Here is a 20,852-nt window from a genome sequence, read left to right as displayed (position 1 = left end):
TTCCTCCACATTGGAAAGTTTGATGTCTCAGTTTGATGGGTGCTGTGACATCTCACATCAATAATATTAGAAGGGTTGGACCTGATGATCCTTGGGTCCCCTTCCAAGATGACATCCTGTGATTTTATGACACTCTGGAAGCTCAGTATCTGGCACTGGGCTTCACCCTTCACTCTGTGATTCCTAGGGCTGAGCCTGTGACATCAAAAAGGGCCAATGCCTCCTGGACAGCAAGATTGGACAGCAATGGTGAAAAAAAAGCCAGACTTGCTGGTCTGGCAACAAATTTTTCAGGCCAGCATCTTGGAGGACCTGCAGATGGTCCAGGCTGGGTGGATACAATCCATCATCCCACCTAAAGAGCTTTATCAGGGCCAGGTAAATCCTTGCAGACATCTCTGGGAGAGGCTCAGTTATAGAATCATAAAGAATCAGTTACAGAATCAGTTATAGAATCATAGAATTGGCTGGGTTGGAAGGGACCTCAGGGATCATCAAGTCCAACCCTTATCCACAGAAATGACCCATCCTTACAAGAGGAAATGTTCCTTGGCTCATTCCACTGCTCTTTCCCACCCCTTATTCCCAGGGCTCCCATCTCAGAGCACACAGCTCAAGGAATCTCCTTTCTCCCTGCCTCCCCCCTTCCCCCCTGTTTTTTTTTTTTTTTTTTTGGAAGAGCAGCTTTACCAGGGCACTGGTGTAGGTGGGATCAGATGTATCATCCTCCAGAAAGCGGGAGAGGCCAAAATCAGAGACTTTGCAGACCAGGTTGCTGTTGACCAGGATGTTTCTGGCTGCCAGGTCCCTGTGCACGTAGTTCATGTCAGCCAAGTACTTCATGCCCGCGGCGATGCCCCGCAGCATTCCCACCAGCTGGATCACTGTGAACTGCCCATCGTTTTGCTGGGAAAAAAGGGCCCCGTGAGAGGAGAACAGTCACAGCACAAAAAGCATCCTGTCTGCACCAGGTGTCAAGGGACATTGTCCCAGTTTGGGGCAGGATAAAGGGGATTTCTGTCTAATTTTGCTTTCAGCTCGGTCTCTCAGAAGGAGCTGCACTGCTGAAATGAACAGCAAGGTTCTCATGGCAGCTTCTGGGACTGATCCCACTCCATGGTTATAGTTACTGCTGGAGAATGGGCTGCAGAACCAAAGCACTGCTCGGCTCTGAGGAACATTTTGCCCTCCAGAAGGAGAAAAGGAGTCAAGAGGTCACACCTGAAACCCTCCCTGAGGGAGGAAGGGACAAGAGAAATGACCAAAATTGACCAAACAGAGGATTCCATCCCATCCACCTCATCCTCAGGAGAAATTGGAGGGATCACCAGGGTCAAACCCCTTCCTGCTTCCCCTTCTCCCCCTCTCCCTCTTTGCTTCAGCATCCTGGGAGGATTCCATCCCTTCCTCTGCCTCTGCTCCTGATCCATCCCACCCTGAATTTCTGTGTTCTGCCTCCAGCTCCCAACTGCTCCTGACCCCAGGATTCCAGCCTGGACTTTCCCAGGGCTGCCCTGCAGCCTCGGTGGGGATGGGAGAGTTATTGGGGGAGAGGGGGCAGGAACCTGGGATCAATTTCCTGTAGATTTGTATAGATTTAGTCATTTTTCCTATTTATCATCACTGTTTCATCAAAGCTGGGTAGTTCAGTTTCCATCCCATCAGTCTCTCTCCCTTATTCTCTCTCCTTTCTTTATCAGGGAGGGGAATTAATAAAGAGCATCTGGAATTCAGTTTAATTGCCAGCCCAGTGTTAAACCCTGACACAGAGCTGTGCCATGAGTAGGTGGGATTTTCTCTCCAAACAAGAGGGTGGAGAAGGGAGAATTTCATGGGCTGGAAGTCACCCATGGGCATCACTACCAAAGGGATCTGTCACACCTTGCACAGGAGGGTGCTGAAGGGACAATCAGTTCCTACCAAGGAGGTCACCTCCCTTCAGCACAAGGAATGATCCCTTTCAAACTCAGAGCCATAAATATTCAGAGGGAGCAGCTGGAGGTGAATTCCTGCTGTGTTCCAGCTGCATGATTCCTGTCCCTCCGTGCCCAACGAGGCAGAGCTGGCAGATGTGGCACGTGGCCAGACAAGGAGATGCCAAACAAGCCTTGGTGTCACCTCCACCTCTGCTCCAGTAACACAGACCTCTGAGAGCAGCTGGGCACTGAAGGGAACCTTTCCCTTCCCTCTTCCTCTGGCCCAGCACAGGGATTGGATGCTCCTGGGACCTCCTACCCGCAAGAAGGAGTCCAGTGAGCCGTTCTCCATGAACTCAGTGATGATCATGACTGGTGAGCTCTTGGTCACCACCCCCTCCAGGTGGATGACGTTGGGGTGATCAAACTGCCCCATGATGCTGGCTTCACTCAAGAAGTCTCTTCTCTGCTTCTCCGTGTACCCAGACTTCAGGGTCTTGATGGCCACAAAGATCTCCCTTTTGCCAGGAAGCTTGAGATGTCCACTGCACACCTCACCAAATTCCCCTGGGAAAAGAGGGATGCAGGTAAGGATTGTCAGCTTCCCAAAGCTCTGCCTTGCTCCCAGGGGCTCCAGCCATGCCCACCCTGCACACCCACCAGCTCCTTTGGGCTTCCTCCCAAAGACCTCCCTGGGGGTGGACACATCATTGCTGAGGAGCACTGGGCATTGTGTGCACACAGGAATTCCTTGTCCCCAGCTCTGGACCCCCTAAATCCTGCCAGCCCAGACTGGGGCTAAGAGTAAGACCCTACAGACACCAGTACTCCCAGTCCCCTCCAGCTCTGGACCACCTCAATCCTGCCAGCCCAGACTGGGGCTAAGAGTAAGACCCTACAGACACCAGTACTCCCAGTCCCCTCCAGCTCTGGACCACCTCAATCCTGCCAGCCCAGACTGGGGCTAAGAGTAAGACCCTACAGACACCAGTACTCCCAGTCCCCTCCAGCACTGGACCCCCTCAATCCTGCCAGCCCAGGTCCTCTAAGACCTTACAGACACCAGTTCTCCCAGCCCCTGTAAGGCTAAAGCCTCAACCAAAGCCTGAAACCAGCAAGGGCTCTGCTGCTGGGGGCCACCTAAACCTTCCCAAGTCACCTACCTGCCCCAATCACCTGCTCGATTTTGACACACGAGATGTCAATTTCTTTTGCAAATTCCCTGACAGCCTCGTTGGGATCTTCATAAGTGAATGGATCGATGTAAATCTTCATCCCTGGAGTCACTGCATAAAGGGGATGGAGAGAGTCAGCCAAACAGACCCAAAAGGACAGAGATGGCACTGAGGGAAGGAGAAACCTCTGTGTGTGAAGGTTTTTTTGATCTCAGCAAGGGCAGGAAGCAGACACAGCAAAGCAGTTTGAGAGAAAACATGCAGTCGTGTTTGCACAGGATTATTAGAGATGGATGACAATAAATATTAGTGCATTAGAGGGTCACCAGCATCCTGGCTTGTGTCAGCACTGGTGTGGCCAGCAGGAGCAGGGCAGGTATGGGCCCTGTGCTGGGCACTGGGGAGGCTGCACCCCGAATCCTGGGGTCAGTTCTGGGACCCCTCAGGAGCAGAAGGAGATTGAGGGGCTGGAGAGTGTCCAGAGAAGGGAATGGAGCTGAGGAAGGGGCTGGAGAGCATGGAGAAGGGTCTGGAGCAACCTTGTGGGGATGAGAAGTGTCCCTGGCCATGGTGGGGAGGTTGGAATAAATGATCCCTGAGGTCCCTTCCAACCTCGGGCATTTGGTGACAAAGTCTGGAGAGCATGGAGAAGGGTTTGGAGAACCTCAAATCCTGGGGTCAGTTCTGGGCCAGAAGGACATTGAGGGGATGGGGAGTGTCCAGAGAAGGGAATGGAGACGGGGAAGGGGCTGGAGAACATGGAGAAGGGGCTGGAGAACTTCAAGTCCTGGGGTCAGTTCTGGGCCCCTCAGGAGCAGAAGGAGATTGAGGGGCTGGAGAGTGTCCAGAGAAGGGAATGGAGCTGGGGAAGGGTCTGGAGAAGTTGTGAGGAGCATCTGAGGGCCCTGTGGGTGTTGATCCTGGAGCAGAGGAGGCTGAGGGGAGACCTTGTGGCTCTCCGCAACCCCCTGAGAGGAGGTTGGAGCCAGGGGGGGTCGGGCTCTGCTCCCAAGGAACAAGGGATGGGACAAGAGGAACTTTTGGCACAACTCAAGTGGTGCCAGGGGAGGTTTAGGTTGGAGCTGGGGAAGAATTTCTCCCTGGAAAGGGTTGTCAGGGCCTGGCCCAGGCTGCCCAGGGCAGGGCTGGAGTCCCCATCATCCCTGGAGGGGTTTCAGAGCCCCAGAGATGTGGGGATGAGGGACATGGGGCTGGGGTGGCCTGGGCAGTGGTCTGGGAACCCCAGTGGATCAAGGGTTGGAGTTGATGATCTCAGAGATCCTTTCCAACCTGGATGATTCCATGATTCTGTGCTTCCCAGGAAAAGGTGGGAGCAGCAGCGAGTCCTGCACTGAAACCTTGCTGATTGTTTCCCATTTTCTGAGCAAGGCTCAGGTCTGTATGGGAAGGAGGCATTAAAAAAAAAAAAAAAAAAAAAAAAAGGAGAGAAACCCCAAAGCTGCAAAGTGTAGCAGGAGGGGAGGAACAACAGAGACTGGAACAAAGTGGGATGCTGGTGGTGAGGGAGGAGAAAGCCCAGCAGAGGGCATGGAGCTGGGGTTAATGTGGGGAAGGAGGGTGCAGCAGGGTGAGGCAGGGTGTGCAGCAAGGCCTGGAGCAGGAATGTTGGATGTGAGGGTTGGGGGTGTTGGAAGAGGGAGGCTGCAAGAGAGGGCATGTTGTGTGCTGTGTTACACACCTAAATATAGAGACAGATCTGGTATCTCTTGGGAAGCTGGGAGCACTGGGATGGGCTCCAGCAAAAGCTCGGGGAGGTCTCCAGGTTCCTGCAGGAGGAGAGCACCCTGCAGGACCTGGGCTGGTTGGAAAAGGGACCTGAGTGCTGCCCAGAAACTGGTTGGAGCAGCCAGACGAGGTGTGGTGGTGGCCAGGGCTGCACGGCAGCAGAGGGTGAGGGTTCAGGGATGGGCAGAGGGGGGAATGTTGGGTAGGGGGGGTTTGCAGAGCAGGCAGAGACAGTGCTGGCAGTGACAGCAGGTCTGGAGGGCATGGACACCACCAGATAGGTCTGGAGGACATGGCCATCACAAGGCAGGGCAGGAGGACATGGCCATCATGACACAGGTCTGGAGGACATGGCCACCATGAGGCAGGGCAGGAGGACATGGCCACCATGAGACAGTCTGGAGGGCACGGCCACCATGAGACAGGTCTGGAGGACATGGCCACCATGAGGCAGGGCAGGAGGACATGGCCACCATGAGGCAGGGCAGGAGGACATGGCCATCACAAGGCAGACAGGTCTGGAGGGCATGGCCATCATGAGACAGTCTGGAGGACATGGCCATCACAAGGCAGGGCAGGAACTGGGGTTGTTGGAGGGGATGTTGAGGGGTCCAGACAGCACCAAGGTCCCTCCTGCTTGCACACAGACATGCCAGGTGGTCTGAGCCCTCCCCAGATGGCACGAGGAGTGAGAGAAGAGGAAGAAAAACTGCAGAAAGAGGAGTGCCCAGGCCTGGGCAGGGGTTGGGGTACCTACTGTGCCCACTGGTGTAGTGCTGCAGCTTGTCGGTGTACTCGGAGTCGGCGCGCTCAAATCCACGTCTTCTGGAAAAAAAGGGGAGTCCTGAGCCCCACCACGGGTCCTTGGGGGCTGCAGGGGAATTTTTTCCCCTCTCCATCCTCCTTTCCTCCCCCCCAGGTCCCGTGCTGGGACAGCCCTACCTGTTGCAGACGATGCTGATGACGACCACAGCGATGAGGAACACCAGTCCTGCCGCCGAGGAGCCGATGATCAGGGGCAGCTTCTCCTGGACACTGGTCTGGTACTCAGCTGGTGCAGAGGGAAGAGGGAATGGGGTTACTGGGACATGGGAAGGACACGAGGAAGCGGGGACAACAACGTGGAATGCAAGGGGTTCACGAGGTGTGATGGGAGTGGATGTAGAAGAGCCCCTGCTTACGGGGGGGAAGGGGAGACACATGAAATTATTTCTATGGCTGAAGAGGACAATGGTGGCTTTTGAAGCCACAGGACTTGGATAGAGGCCAAGCAGAAATTATGATCTATTTTATGCTTTTTTGGGGATTATGTTTTGTGGTGGGAGGATTGGCGGTTGCGTCCAATCCATCTCCTTATTATGGGGTTGTTGGTTTGGTGTTGGTTGTGGGTGGTTAAGGAGTTTAGGTCTTTCTGCTGTATCTTTGGTGCTGTTTATGGTTTATTCGGGGTGGGGGATGTTGGTGGTTTTTGTTTATTCAGTTTCCTTACAGGCTGATCCATTTCCGGAGACTTGGGGTGATTGGTGGGTTGTAGGTTATGGGTTTGTGTTGGGGTTGGGTTTAGGTGTAGTGGTGGGAGGTCCTGGTGGAGGCTGAAAGTTTGGGGTGGAAACTGTTGATGGTGTAGGGATGGGTTTTGTTCGTGTGGATTTTGGTGGGGTGGCTTTGTTTTATCCTTGAGGGGTTGGGTTGGTTTTGGTTGTGGGCTGAGGGTTATTGTTGATGTTATTTGTGGTGTTACAGCTCGTGTGGGGGCTGTCACCTGGAGCTTTTCGGGTGGTTTAAGGCACAGGGGGGGCCAGAGGATAATTTAATGGAAAATCCCAGCTTTGGGAGTCAGAGAATGGGGCTACACTAACAAACTCAAGAGCCTGGTCCTGACCATGTTTGCTAAAAGGGCTTTGGTTTGGGAGAGTGGATCCGTGTGGGAATGTGGCCCTGTGAAAAAGCTGGATGGAGGGAACCCTTTTGGGTGGGAAAGTTGAGTCCCATGGCTGCACACATGCTGTGCCTTGCTCCTTGGCCTCAGGGACAGAAAAACTGGCTCGGCCTGTTTTATTTTTTAACAGCACAAATTTAGCAAACAGAAGGCCCAGGTCTGCATTTGTCATCCACAACCGTGCACAGGGATATCAGAAATTTCATCACTCCAACTGAGCCAACACCTCCCCGTGCCAGAACAGCTTGGCAGAACCTGGGTGATGCCATTCCCTGCCTGGGCCACCGAGTGCCTGGGCCTCTCTCCGGGTCTTTCAAGGCTGAATAAATGCAGGTGAAGTCACCAAAGCACCTTCCACGGGTGCAAGAGCCAGGGAGCTGGAGCTGCTGGCTGTTCAAGGGTCTCTAGCCCCTGTGTCACCTTCATGCAGAGGCAGCTGGAGACTCACTCACCTTCAGTCATGGTCTGGAAATACATCTTCCCACTATAGCGGCCATACCCAGCCACAGTACGTGCCCGCACCTGGAAGACGTAGATGGTGCCAGCTTTGAGGTTTTGCACTGCCACAGTGTTGGTGGGGCTCTTCACTGTCGTGGAATTTAACTCGCTCAGTTCCTGCCAAAAAAAAAAGAAAAAAAAAAAAAAAAAAAAGAGACAAAGCTGGAATCAGGCGACCGAGGTGAGAAGAAGCCGGTGACTTGCGAGAAGGAGGAAGGGCAGGAGAAGGGAGTGTGGATGGTGAGAACAGGATGGGCACAGACAAACAGGTGACTCCTCTGCCTCCTGGCAGGAATGGGAATACAGATTTTCCCTGAGTTATCCACCACCTCTCAGGAAAGGCTCTGATCAAGGTGTTAGCTAGAAACCTCAGGTGGTTTCTCCAAGCGGAATGGGGATGGGAATTGCTTCCTTCTCCCGTGCTCACTTTCTCCCAGCACTCTCCTTCTTCATCCCCCTCTCCTGCTCTGCCTGATCCAGCCTCAGCACCCTCTCTCCATTTGCTCTTCCCCTTTGTGCTGGAGGAGAAGCCCACCTCAACGTAGCTTTTGGGACCATGGCAGAAGTGCTACCATCCCCCTGCTTTCCCAAGGACCATGGTTAAGTTTTCAAAGGTGGGAAACTGAAGAGCACATTTAAAAAGCCACAAGAAGACTACGTCCAAATTTCTGTCCCACCAGGAGTCACAGAACAGTGTAGATTAATGACAACAAAAGGTTGGACATGGGGGAGAAATTGTTTGGGGTGAGGGTGCTGAGCCCCAGGTTTCCCAGAGAAGCTGTGGCTGCCCCATCCCTGGCAGTGGTGAAGGTTGGATGGGGCTTGGAGCACCCTGGGCTGGGGGAGGTATCCCTGAGCATGGCAGGGGGGGCACTGGATCATCATTAATGTCCCTTCCTTTCCAAAATAATCTGGGATTCTGTGCTTCTGGGATCACTCAGCAGCTGAGCAGCTGGGGAGGGACTTGGGACAAGGGCCTGGAGGGATGGGATGAGGGGGAATGGCTTGGAACTGGGAGAGAGAGGGGAGATTGAGGTTGAATTTTAGGAAGAAATTGTTTGGGGTGAGGGTGCTGAGCCCCAGGTTTCCCAGAGAAGCTGTGGCTGCCCCATCCCTGGCAGTGCTGAAGGTTGGATGGGGCTTGGAGCACCCTGGGCTGGGGGAGGGGTCCCTGACCATGGCAGGGGGGGTGGGTGTGGATGATCTTTAAGATCCCTCCCAACCACACCCATCCTATGATTCCTGCTATAGTAGTTATAATATAACTACTATATTCATGCTATAGTAGAAGTAGCCACAGGCAGCAGATGAAAGTAAAAAGCAGGCCAGGTAACTGCAAAGTGCAAAATCTGAGAATTCAATGGCTCCACTATAGTGTGGGAGCAGGCAGAAGGTGTGCACAGCCCCTTCCCAGCCCCAGGTAACATCCCACCCACCCCACAGCCATCAGCTGTCTCTAGAGGAAGCTGCAACAGGGAGACACTGGGGAAGGACTTGGGACAAGGGCCTGGAGGGATGGGATGAGGGATAATGGCTTTGAACTGTGAAAGTAGACTCAGATTTAGGTGAGACATCAGGAGGAAATTGTTTGGGGTGAGGGTGCTGAGCCCCAGGTTTCCCAGAGAAGCTGTGGCTGCCCCATCCCTGGCAGTGCTGAAGGTTGGATGGGGCTTGGAGCACCCTGGGCTGGGGGAGGTGTCCCTGCCCATGGGATGAGCTTGAAGGTCCCTTCACACCCAAACCATTCTATGAAAAGCTCAAGCAGAGGTACAAAAATGAGAGAGATGAAGAAAAGACAAGCACATCAAAACCTCATTGCCTTGGGTGTCTCAGCACCACCTTAGACCTTCCCCAGGCAGCCCAGGAGAGAAATAGGTCAGGAACTGTTGGCAGTTTTAGGGTTGAAGGGCTTGGATGAATCCTTCCACTACCAACACAATTGTTTTAAAATAGTTTGTTCAGCTGGCTGAGGGAACTTCATCTGTGCTCCTGGAGGACTTTAAATTGAATGCAACAGGAATGTTTACAAGAGAGGTCACAGCCTGGGAGATTGATGTCTGGCTGTCTCAGAGAGCTGTGCTCATGCCAGTGCTCTCCTTAAATCCCAGGCCACAAGGAAAGAGCATTTACACCTCTCCACCTTCCCTTTCCAGACCTATCCTTTCCCCTTGGAACATTCTCAGCCACCACCTCTCCAGAAATTCACTTCAAATACTTTGCCCCTTTCATCCCCCTGGGCTTCTCCAGCAGGTCTGGGGCATCCTGGGTGGCCTAAAGTCCAAATCCCTTCCCTGATTCTCCCAGATTCTTTTTTGGTCGTGTTTTTTGTTTGCTGGTTGTTTTGGGTTTTTTTTTTTTCAACGGTTTGATGGGATGTTTTTTTTTTGTTTCTTTGTTGTGCTTTTTTTTGGTTTTGTTTTGTCCTGTTGTTTCCTGCCGATTTTGGTTTGAATTTAGGAAATCCTAATTCAAAATAACACAACTTCTTATTTCTTCCCAAGTTTGACTCAAATCTGGTTCTCCTTCCCCTGAGCCAAACGGAAGCTGAAACCACCTCCTGATTAACAAAAGAGTTTCTGGGAACACAGCCCCTCCGTAAAACGAAGGATTTGCAAAAACTGCTTCTAAAAAATCATGTTTTATCAGCCAAAAAAAGAAAAAAAAAAAAAAAAAAATAAGCACCAAAGAAAAATGTCAGGGGACTTCAGCTGGCAGAGAGCTCCCGTGCATCTGTGGAGGCTCCTGAAGCAACCAGAGCCACACGTAGGGAGCTGGTCCCAAGCTGCCTGCCAAATCAGTCCCATCCATCCCAATTCCATCTCCCATGGGATTGAGGCCCTTTGGAGGGATGCTCAGATGTCTCACAGGGCTCTGTTGGCCCTTCTGGGGGGGGATCTGTGGGGCCCGTGGCTCTGGATGCTCATGGGGAGCACCCCTGGGGGGAAGATCTCGAGAGGATTTGATTTCCCAGTTTGATCCAGTGTGGTGTGGCAGTGTCTGGGAAAACTCAGGCCTGGAGAGAACCAGCATGGACCCTGGGAAGGAGCTGGGATCACAGGAAAGGTTTCCTCTTCTTCATTTCTTGCTCTCTCCTTGACTGAGGACAATCAGACCTTGGAATGGTCTCCCAGGGGAAGGGATGGATTATCCCCACTTTAAGCTCAATGGGTGCTGAGACACCCCACAAAAATAATATTAAGAGGGTTGGACCAGATGGTCCTTGGGGTCCCTTCCAGCCTAACATCCTTTTATGATCTCATTTTTCCCCAGAGAGAGGGGTTTGAGAAGCACGTTGGGAAGGGACATCCCAGCTCTGGCTCCATCCAGGGCACACCAGGGGACAGCTGGGATGTGCTGGGATGCTGGTGAGCAGGGACAGGGATGCTGATGAGCAGGGACAGGGATGCTGGTGAGCAGGGACAGGGATGCTGGTGTCCAACACTTCATGTTGGAGCTAGGGAAGTCCCCTGAGCCAGCCCAGGTGCTGGTGCCACCCAGTTCTGGGGATGCTGGGCTCCTGCCAGGAGCTCCTGGCCACCAGGATGGCTACAGACAGCTCCACTCTCACCTCCTCCATCACCTGCCACGGGGTGCATCACCCTTCAGCTTGGCTGGAGACATCAAAGGGCTCTTGTGCCTCCTAAAACATTTGCATTGGGGAGCAAACTGGGCACAAGGGTTGGGCTGAACATCTTCAAACAACTTCAAAATGGGGACACTTCCCCTAAGCCCAATCCTTTTGCATAACAAGGAGAGCTGGTTATTCCTTGCAGTGGGTCTCCAGTTCCCACACTCCAGGGATGGATTTGGAAGCTTTTAGACAAAAACTGCTACACCCTTTCTAAATGAAGCCACCTTTTTGTTTGTTTATTTGGTTTGTGTTTTTCTTTTTTTGTATGGTTTTTTTTTTAAAAAAAGACAAACATTGTCAGGTGCCTCTTGGTGTAAAATAAAAATGCATTAAGGAGAGGACCACAGAGCAGCACCAGCATCATCATCCAGTGTTTAACAAGCTGCTCTGATTTGCTCCAACTAAACACAAAAAAATTCATCGTGTTGCCTCAGCCCAGCCATTTGAATCATAGAATCATAGAATTAGCTGGGTTGGAAGGGACCTCAGAGATCATCAAGTCCAACCCTTGGAAACAGCAACCCTTGAAACAGCATCTAAAATAGCAATGGAATAAATAATCTGTGAAATGGAAACAGAGATGCACCTTTGCTTCAGGTACTGGGAGCACCTGTTAATGCTAGAACTTATTCCAGTTTTTTCCATTTAATGGATGTCTTTATGTGGAAAAGAATCAATTAAAAATGAAGAGCCCAAAGACTTGTCACACAAGATGCACACTCTGCTGTTCCTACATTTGAACTGTTTCCATGCTAATAATTTTCTACTGGATGAAAAAAAAAAAATAAAATAAGGTCCACTAAAAACAGAACCTTCTCCAGAGATATTTTAGGAGCACTCAGAAGCACATGGGACAATTTGCAAGGAAACATTTGGGAAGCAAATCACCACTGTGTACAGTCTGAGGGAGAACTCACCTGGGATGTGTCCCCCATTCCATCCAACCTGCAGGGGACAAGGTTTGGGACATTTGGGACTGTTCCCAGCCAACAGTTCAAGGGTTTGCAATGCAAAACTCAGCCCTGCAGCTGGACCAGCAGGAGATTCAGCTCTGCCAGGCAGGCAGAGAAGGCTCTGGTGTCATTGCACTGGTGAAAATGCAGAGGGATGGTGAGCAGAAGGATAGAAAGAACTTGGCTTGACTGGTGATGGAGCAGCACAGGGCTTGGGAGTGAAGGTGACACAGAGAGAGGAGTTTGGGGAGAGGGAAATCCACTGCTGTTGGCCAAGTCCTGGCTCTAGGCTTTGGTTCTACCTCTTTTCTAACCTGTTTCCAAATCCTCTGAGGTCTGCTTGCTGGGGGGCTAAGCTTCAACTCAGTGATGTCTTTCTGACAACTTGGTGGGGAGGAGATAAAACTTGCCTTGCTTCTTCCACCGAAGCACCACCAAAAAAAAAAAAAAAAAACCAAAAAAAAAACCCCAAAAAAACAAAACAAAAAAAACCCAAAAAACCAAAAAAACACAAAACAAACAAACAAACAAAAAAACAAAAAAAAAAACACCACCAAAAAAAAAAAAAATCATACCAAGAGGTCCAAATAATTCTGCTCCTTCTCCCCATTCCCCCCAACTCTTGGGCCTCAGCACAAACCAGAGACAGAGCTGGGGGAGGCCAGAGGAGGCTGCAGAGATGATCTGAGAGCTGGGAGAAGAAAGGCTGAAAGAGTTGGGGTTGTGCAGCCTGGAGAAGACTGAAGAATATAAGAAGAATTTCAAATACCAGGACAGAAAGAGCCTCAGCACATGGGGCTGCTTGGGGGGTGAGCTGAGGACCTGCTGCAGTGACAAACATCACCTGAGCTTGTCCCCATGATCAGGGACATGGCAGATGCTCTAAAACTGACCAGGAACAGCAGCTTCCCCTTTGGACAAAAATTCCCTTTATTTCCAGCCTCCCCCAGAAAACTGGGAGGAGGGGGAAGACTGGAAGAGGAAAGAGATGAAGAGAAAGTAAGAGGTGGAGGATGAACTCCCCGAGATCTTCTGTCTCTACTTAAAAGGTCCTTGGGGAAAGGACCCCTCTTGCTCTCCAGATCTGTCTTGTTACCTCCTCATCTATCTTGCCACATATTCTGGGATCATTTCCAAGGGTCAAATAAATGGCTGTGATTTATGCAATATAGGTCAGGACCTATTTAACAGCTTACAAAGAAGACCCCCCCCCTCCTCCTCCCTGTTCTCCCTCTGGCTCTTGGTGATGAGAAAATAGGTCACAGGCAGGCAGTGGGGGGGATTAATCATTTCTTCTGGCAACTGCTGGGAGAAATACTTTCAGTTCCATTTAATCATAAAGCTTTTTAATTAGTTAGTTTGCAATTTTTTAATGTATGGTTTATAAGCTCTTGTGTCAGGGGCCAGATTCCTGGAAGGAGACATCTCCTGCTCCCCACCTCCCCCAGGTAGCACAGATGAAATTCAGGAGTTAGGCAGAGCTTGGCAGGGTCTGGAACCAACACCAACATGGTCTTCAGGTCTCCAAGCAGCCACACAACTCCAGCCCCATGGAATGGGCACCCTGGCTGGTCTGGGAGGTGGGAGGAACACATTCCACAGGGATGGAAGAGCTGCAGCTCTGGCTCCCACTCCCATCAGCCTCTCCCTGACTCCTCCACAGGAGGATGGGACAGCTTCTCCCTGGCACCACACCTGGGTAAAGGGGTTCATGCAGGTGTAAAACTCAGCTTTGGTGTAACCCTGCTGACTGACAGCTTTGCAGAAAATCTCACTCACCTGGTGTGGTCCAGCCTGGAACGAGATGCTCCATGGCATCCCTTCTACCCCCCATTCCCCCATACCAAACAAATTAGACCCTGGCCACCCAGCTCTCCCTGCAACAGATCCTCCTGCCACAAGTGTTGGAAAGGTGGGAGGAGAAGCAGTTCCTCCTGAGGGATCCCCAGCTTTTTCACACTTTGTCAACACGGGGGCACTGGAACCACCACTGGGCCCCAAAGGCTCGATGGCCACAGCCAGCGGTGTCACATCCTTCTGTGAAGCTGTGCACCACTTCTTCTCCCCAAAAACCTACAGCTGAGCCCTGCTGAGGTCCCACAGTACCTTCTCATAATATTGCAGCTCATAATCCAGGATGACTCCGTTGGGTTGGTCAGGTTGGGACCACGTGAGGGTGATGCTGTCCACGGTGCGACTGACCTGGTGCATGATGGAGACAGCTGAAGGGGCTGGAAGAGAAAAAGAGGTCTCAGACAGAACCCTGCATGGGCAGGACCTGCAATCCCTGGGCTGGAGGTGGGCAGGTCCATCAGTGCTCTTTGGAGCCCCTGAATTCACTGCCAGCTGAGGTAAGGCTGATCCTGGGTTTGGGTGTTTGGAGAGAGCTGTTAGGAGAGGAAAAAAGTCTTTCCACTACTCATTGAGAGTTTATCATTAAAGAAAACCCAGGAAAACAGATCATTCCCAGGCCAAATCTGTTTCAGCTCCCTTCCTCTGTGTCCCACAGCACTGCTTCCCTCCCAGTTTAACATCCCAGTGCCACCACTTCAGAGCCCACCCTGCCAGACTCCTGGGATTAGGTTCCCATGCTGGTGACAAGACACAAAAAAAGAAATAAGTAACATATCTGCAGCCCACCAGCTCTTGCCAGAGCTCGCTGCTTCCTTGTCAACAGAGATTTCCTAGGACAGCTGGGATCTCCAAGCTGGAATCTCCAAGACAAACACGTTTCTCTGTGGAGAAAAGCTTGGGACCAAGATGGGACCAAGATGGGACCAAGCTACAGATGGCCCTGAGCAGGGACTGAGCTGCAGATGCTCTTGGAACCAATCCCATCCCCAGGCAGGACAGGGGCTGCCTGCACATGGACCAATTCCACCCCCAAACTGGGATGTGGCAATTCCCCCTGGCTCAGACACAGATCCCAAGCCTGACCTTGTGTCTGGGGAAGTTCCTGAGCTCCAGGGAGGAGGAAGAGGAGGTCTCTAGGATGCTCTTCTCCCATAAGGGTGGGAATTATTTGTAGTCAGCTGGGGCCCAGGGGAACCTGCCCTCCTCTGGCTCAGAAAAAAGCACCAAATGGCTGAGGTGGGGCTCAGCTAATGAGTCTTAATGAGGCAAATCTGCTGCATGCTGGGGAGGAGACAGGTGAGATGAATGAGTACAGCAGCCTCAGCACTTTTCCTACACCTGGGGCAAGGGAGTGCCTCTGGATAGGCAGGAACCTCCACCACTCTGGCTTCTCACTAAGTGCTCTTGTTATCACAGACATCAGGGAAATAAATGCAGAGGAATAAAATCACAGAAAGCTTTAGGTCAGATGAGACCTGGGGAGGTTTCTGGTCCAACTGGCTTGCAGAGTCATTCTGAAGTCAGATGATTTTGCTCAGGTGTCCACTTGGGATCTGAGCCCTGTGCCAGTCCCCAGCTCAGCTTTTCCCACCTGAATTTCCTTGGTGCACCCTGTGGCCATTCCTGCTGTCCCCTCACTCTGTCCCTCTGCCTCTGCCTTCTCTTGAATCTCCCTTTTGAAGCAGAAACCTGCAGTCAGAAGCTCCTCTGCTCCAGGCCAAGCCCAGCTCTCAGAATTCCCCATAAATCTCCTGCTCCAGCCCCTGAGCCATCCTCCTGCCAGCCCTGCTCCACTTTGTTGGTGTCTCTGTGGAACTGGGGGACCCCAAAGTGGCCACAGCACCCCAGGTGGGTCCTCAGGAGTGCTGAGCAAATGGGGACAATCATTTTTCCTCTGTTTTTTGCTCCTGCTGCAAAGAATTCTCCATCACACACCCTCACCCCATTGAGACGAGGGCAGCAGCTTCTGCAGGGAGAAGGTGCCAGCTCTGGGAGTAAGGGAAGGGCTGGGACTGGATGTCTGTGTTTGAAAGGAGTTTAAGGAGACTTCAGAGTGACTTTTGGAAGCTTTTTTTTTTTTTTTTTAAGCAGCAGGTTTAAGTGACACAGGCAGCTCTTGTCCCCTGCAGCAAGAAAACCCCTGAGTTTCTGACTCTCCTTCCAAGGGTGGAAGGTCCTGGTTGCATTTCTCTGCCCCAAAATCAACAGGAGAGACCTCAGACAAATCCACATTATCCCTCTGTTGTTTTCAGCCTGGCAGCTGAGGCATCCTGTCTGATCCTCTCTAAATTTACTGAGCACTTTCAGCAGCAGAGCTGCACTTGGGGCTTGGTCCCCCTGCAGTGTTTGGTGGATGGAATATAACAGCTAAAAAGGAAATTAAAGGGGTTAAAGTAAATATGATAATAATATAATAAATAATATAATAATAAAAATAATAATAAACATAATAATAAACATAAATAATCTTCATCATCATCTTTGTTCTTCCAGCCTCAAGGGGTCCAGAAGAAGCCTCTAAGAGGCACTGAAGGCCCAGGTGGCACAAATCCATCACTCCTTGATGATTCCAAAAATTTGGATTCTTAAAGATTTGCTTCCTCTCAGGTTGGTGCCACTGCTAAGCCCCAGCCTTGCTATAGCCAGTATCTGACTTCCATACCAAAGTGTTTTGTTTTTTTTTTTTTTTTGTCTTGCCTGCTGAAAATGATAAAAGTGATTAAGGGAAGGAAGGAAAGGGAAGAAAGCAAGAAGGAAAGAAATCTGAGTTTCCCAGGTGAAGCAGGCACCTTCTGATCCAGCAATACCTGCAAGAAGGTCACAGTGACAAAAAAAACAACCCAGCTGGATGAGATGCTGCAAGGAACACGTTGATTTTGCAGAAAATTGGGAAAAGCTCCTGTAACAACCAAGTCTGAACATCTGCATGAGGCTGGAAACAGAAGCCAGGCAGCAAGTTAAATATAGCTGAAAAGTTTGTGGCTGACCCTGTGCATAAGTGACAGACAGACAGACAGACAGTGCTGTGAGGACTGCAGATTCTGAGAAGCCCACCCTGCCTCCTGGGAGGTTTTTCCTCATGGTTTCTTGCTCTGTTCCAAAAGGCACATATCATTTTCAGGTTGAAATTGATGGACTTCAGCTTCAGACTGCTGGAATTCTTTTGGATTTTTTTTTTTTTTTAAAGTTAAATTAAGGAGGAGTCTCCAAACAGAGTTTTGTCCTCATGGAGGGATGAAAAGATTATAAAAATATTTTCTTTTTAACTTGTATTACCTAAGTAGACAGAATTTCTTGAATACTTCTTATCAGCCCACATATCAATTTGGTGACTCTCTTCTGAACCTTTTTTAGTTTTTTGTTAACCTCCTTTTCATAGATAAACCTCAAACCCCAGTAACTCAGCCACAGAGGCAGCACCCATTTGGGAACTCAGGACTGAACCCCCTGAAGTTCATTTAGGAAAAATGTGGAGTCCTGCATCTGGGAAGGAACAACCCCAGGCACCAGGACAGGTTTGGGAATGTCCTGCTGGAAAAGCAGCTCCATGGAGAAAGCCCTTGGAGTCCTGGTGGACAGGGAATTCTCCAGGGGTGTCCTGGGGGCATCAGGAAAAGTGTGTCCAGCAGATCCAGGGAGGTTCTCCTCCCCCTCAGCTCTGCCCTGATGAGACCACAGCTGGAATACTGGGTCCAGTTTGGGGCTCCCCAGTTGCAGAGAGACAGGGAGCTACTGGAGAGAGTCCCAGGGAGAGCTGGGAGGGTGCTGAAGGGACTTGAGCATCTCTGGTGTGGAGAGAGACTGAGAGCCCTGGGGCTGCTCAGCCTTGAGGAGAGGAGGCTGAGAGGGGATCTGCTGAATGTCCATCAATAGCTGAGGGGTGGGGGGCAAGAGGAAGGGGACAATCTCTGTTCTGGGGTGCCCAGGACAAGGAAGAATGGGTTGGAGCACAAACACAGGAATTTCCCATTTTTCTTGTTCCACTCTGTAAAATTAGTGTATCCACCTCAGTCTACAGACTTTCCAACTGAAGCCAAGCCTATCCAGAAGCCTCCTTAATGGGCAAGAGAACTGCTTACTATTGGGCCAACAGGAATCCAGTTCCCCACTGGTTGTTTGCCACCTCCAAGCAAAGATTGTCACACCTGGAAGGACTTGGCAGCCCTGGCAGGGTCACAGAAACTAAATCCCTGCAGGTCAGCACCTGATCTTTTCCAGACAGCACCATGGGGAGCATTGCTGGCAGCTCTGTAGGGAAATACATCCCCAGCCATGAATAGTGATGCTGTGGTTGGGTATTTCTTGATCTGTTTTTAGGAATCTTCAAATTATTGGTTTTAGGAGTCAGAGTATGGGTTTTGGTCAAAAGTTGGACTGGATGATCTTGGAGGGCTCTTCCAACCTCAACATTCTATGATTATGATGATGAAGAGAAACTTCTGGAGTGTGAGGGTGAGGGAGCCCTGGCCCAGGCTGCCCAGAGAGGTTGTGGAGTCTCCTTCTCTGGAGCCTTTCCAACCCCCTCTGGATGTGTTCTGTGTGCCCTGCCCTGGGGGATCCTGCTGGGGCAGGGGGGTTGGACTGGGGGATCTCCAGAGCTCCCTCCCAACCCTGAATATTCTATGATTCTAAGCAGGGAGAGCTGAGGGGGGAAATCTGTGCAAAGGGGAAGCAGCAAAGCCAGGGCTCCCCCCTGCATCCCCCTCCCCAGGAGCCCTTCCCAAGTGCCTCTCACTTTCAGCAGATTAAAGCCACGAATCCAGTTAAGGAGAGCAGAGCAAACCAGTCCCAAGGAGCTGCTCTGCCCTGCAGTGTGCTGGGGGCACCAAGGCAGCAAAGCTCTGCACCCCAGCTCAGTGTCCACAGCACCCAGTGAGGATGCTGAGCTGGTGCTGAGCACCCCAGTTTGGTCTGGATGATCTCCAGAGCTCCCTTCTGACCCTGAACATTCTGTGATTCTCTCCCAGATGTGCTGGGGCAGAGTCCCATGGCTCCCACCAAGCCCCAGCCTTGCAGAGGAGCTGGAAGCCCCTGCCCTGCACCCTGGGGTGCTCAGCACCAGCTCAGCATCCTCACTGGGTGCTGTGGACACTGAGCTGGGGTGCAGAGCTTTGCTGCCTTGGTGCCCCCAGCACACTGCAGGGCAGAGCAGCTCCTTGGGACTGGTTTGCTCTGGGGGATCCTGCTGGGACAGGGGGGTTGGACTGGGGGATCTCCAGAGCTCCCTCCCAACCCTGAACATTCCGTGATATTCCTCCTGGTGAGTCCAACACAACACTTCTGTGTCTCAGCCCATCTCCATCAGCTGAGCTGTGATTTTGAGCCATGCCCCAGCTCAAGGGAGCAGAGACCTCCTGCTCCTTCACTCCTTGCACCAAATGCCTCGGGATGAGTTCTGCTTTTCCTACTCTTTCCCCCCCCACTCTCCCTGTGTCCTGCTGGGAGCAGGGTGAGAGATCCTCGATGCATCCAAAATTAGTCTAATTGGTGCAAGTGCTCTGTAAAGCTTAGGGCAATTCATTAGGATAAAACTGACAAAAAGCAGCAGGGGGGCATCACACAATGAAGAATTGTGTTGGGTGGATGAGAAATAAATAGGCCCAGTTTTCCTCTGGGGTTTTGTGTCTCTGACTGGTGTGGTTTAGAGGCGTTTTTATAAAGCTCTTACGTTGTTTCCCTCCCCAACCTTTCTTCACTCCACCAGAGTGTCCCAACCTGGCCAAACAAGTGTCCTCAGGACAGAGGTGTCCCTGCCCATGGTGGTGTTGGAGCAGATGAGCTCTCAGGTGCCTTCCTACCAAAGCCATTCCATGATTCTCTGACATCTGCTGGGGCACCTTCCTCTTTTATTCAGACCCTTCTCCCAGCTCTGCTCTTTCAGCATCCTGAGCTGACTTCCCTCCTATCCCACCTCTACCTTTTCAGCACCCAGAGACCAAGAATAAAGACAGGAGAGTGTAGCAGGACTCATCCAACAGAGGAACAAGTGGGCATCTCCCCTGCAGAGCCTGAGCAGTGCCACTGTGTCACCCCCTGGTCCCTCCTCTCTGCTGATCCACCCCATCCCAAGGGACTCCTCAGGGCTACAAGAATCCTTCTCCTAACAGGACAATTTTCTGGGTCAGGTCCTGCCTCCTGGGCCACCACAACTGCCAGAGGCTGCTGCCCTTGTTTTTTCAGCCTTGTTTTTTGGCTCCCGGTGACAAACTCTTCTAAAAAAATCCCACCCCCAGCTACACCCCAAATAATATCTCCAAGCACTTCAGGGCCACTTCTGAGCCTTTAGTGCCTTGGTGCTGCTGTGGAGCCATGAGAAGTCCCCGTGGGAAGCAGGATTGCTGCTGGAAAGAGAAAAAAATTGGACAAGATGCTGCCACCAGGCAAAGCAACACCACGGGGCAGCCGAAGTGTCACTGTGTCACCTCCTGGTCCCTCATCTCTGCTCATTCACCCCATCCCAAGGGACTCCTCAGGGCTACAAGAATCCTTCTCCTAACAGGACAATTTTCTGGGTCAGGTCCTGCCTCCTGGGCCACCACAACTGCCAGGGGCTGCTGCCCTTGTTTTTTCAGCACATTTGGCTCCCGGTAACAAAATCCTCTGAAACAATCCCACCCCCAGCTACACCCCAAATAATATCTCCAAACACTTCAGGGCCACTTTTGAGCCTTTAGTGCCTTGGTGCTGCTGTGGAGCCATGGGAAGTCCCCCTGGGAAGCAGGATTGCTGCTGGAAAGAGAAAAAAATTGGACAAGATGCTGCCACCAGGCAAAGCAACACCACGGGGCAGCCGAAGTGTCACTGTGTCACCCCCTGGTCCCTCATCTCTGCTCATTCACCCCATCCCAAGGGACTCCTCAGGGCTACAAGAATCCTTCTCCTAACAGGACAATTTTCTGGGTCAGGTCCTGCCTCCTGGGCCACCACAACTGCCAGGGGCTGCTGCCCTTGTTTTTTCAGCACATTTGGCTCCCGGTGACAAAATCCTCTGAAACAATCCCACCCCCAGCTACACCCCAAATAATATCTCCAAACACTTCAGGGCCACTTCTGAGCCTTTAGTGCCTTGGTGCTGCTGTGGAGCCACAGCAGGTCCCCCTGGGAAGCAGGATTGCTGCTGGAAAGAGAAAAAAATTGGAC

General features: G+C 51.5%; 1 protein-coding gene across 2 annotated transcripts in view; it reads right to left on the bottom strand.

Annotated features, from left to right (window-relative positions):
* EPHB2 (EPH receptor B2) overlaps positions 1-20,852 on the bottom strand; it is a 126,329-nt gene that overhangs the window by 9,626 nt on the left and 95,851 nt on the right. The window contains exons 6-12 of one of the 2 annotated variants that reach the window (XM_071766778.1): positions 13,965-14,089; positions 7,229-7,391; positions 5,780-5,888; positions 5,595-5,662; positions 3,080-3,202; positions 2,236-2,483; positions 691-906 (exon numbers count right to left, since the gene is read on the bottom strand). In XM_071766778.1, the coding sequence (XP_071622879.1) occupies positions 691-906; positions 2,236-2,483; positions 3,080-3,202; positions 5,595-5,662; positions 5,780-5,888; positions 7,229-7,391; positions 13,965-14,089 (1,052 nt within the window). The remainder of the gene's footprint in view (positions 1-690; positions 907-2,235; positions 2,484-3,079; positions 3,203-5,594; positions 5,663-5,779; positions 5,889-7,228; positions 7,392-13,964; positions 14,090-20,852) is intronic. The other variant, XM_071766777.1, reaches the window with a different exon arrangement.

The sequence above is a fragment of the Heliangelus exortis genome, chromosome 23 (genome assembly GCF_036169615.1).
Source record: "Heliangelus exortis chromosome 23, bHelExo1.hap1, whole genome shotgun sequence".
Taxonomy (NCBI): Eukaryota; Metazoa; Chordata; class Aves; order Apodiformes; family Trochilidae; genus Heliangelus; species Heliangelus exortis.
Note: the sequence above shows the minus strand (reverse complement) of the source record. Positions and strands in the feature narration are given on the sequence as shown.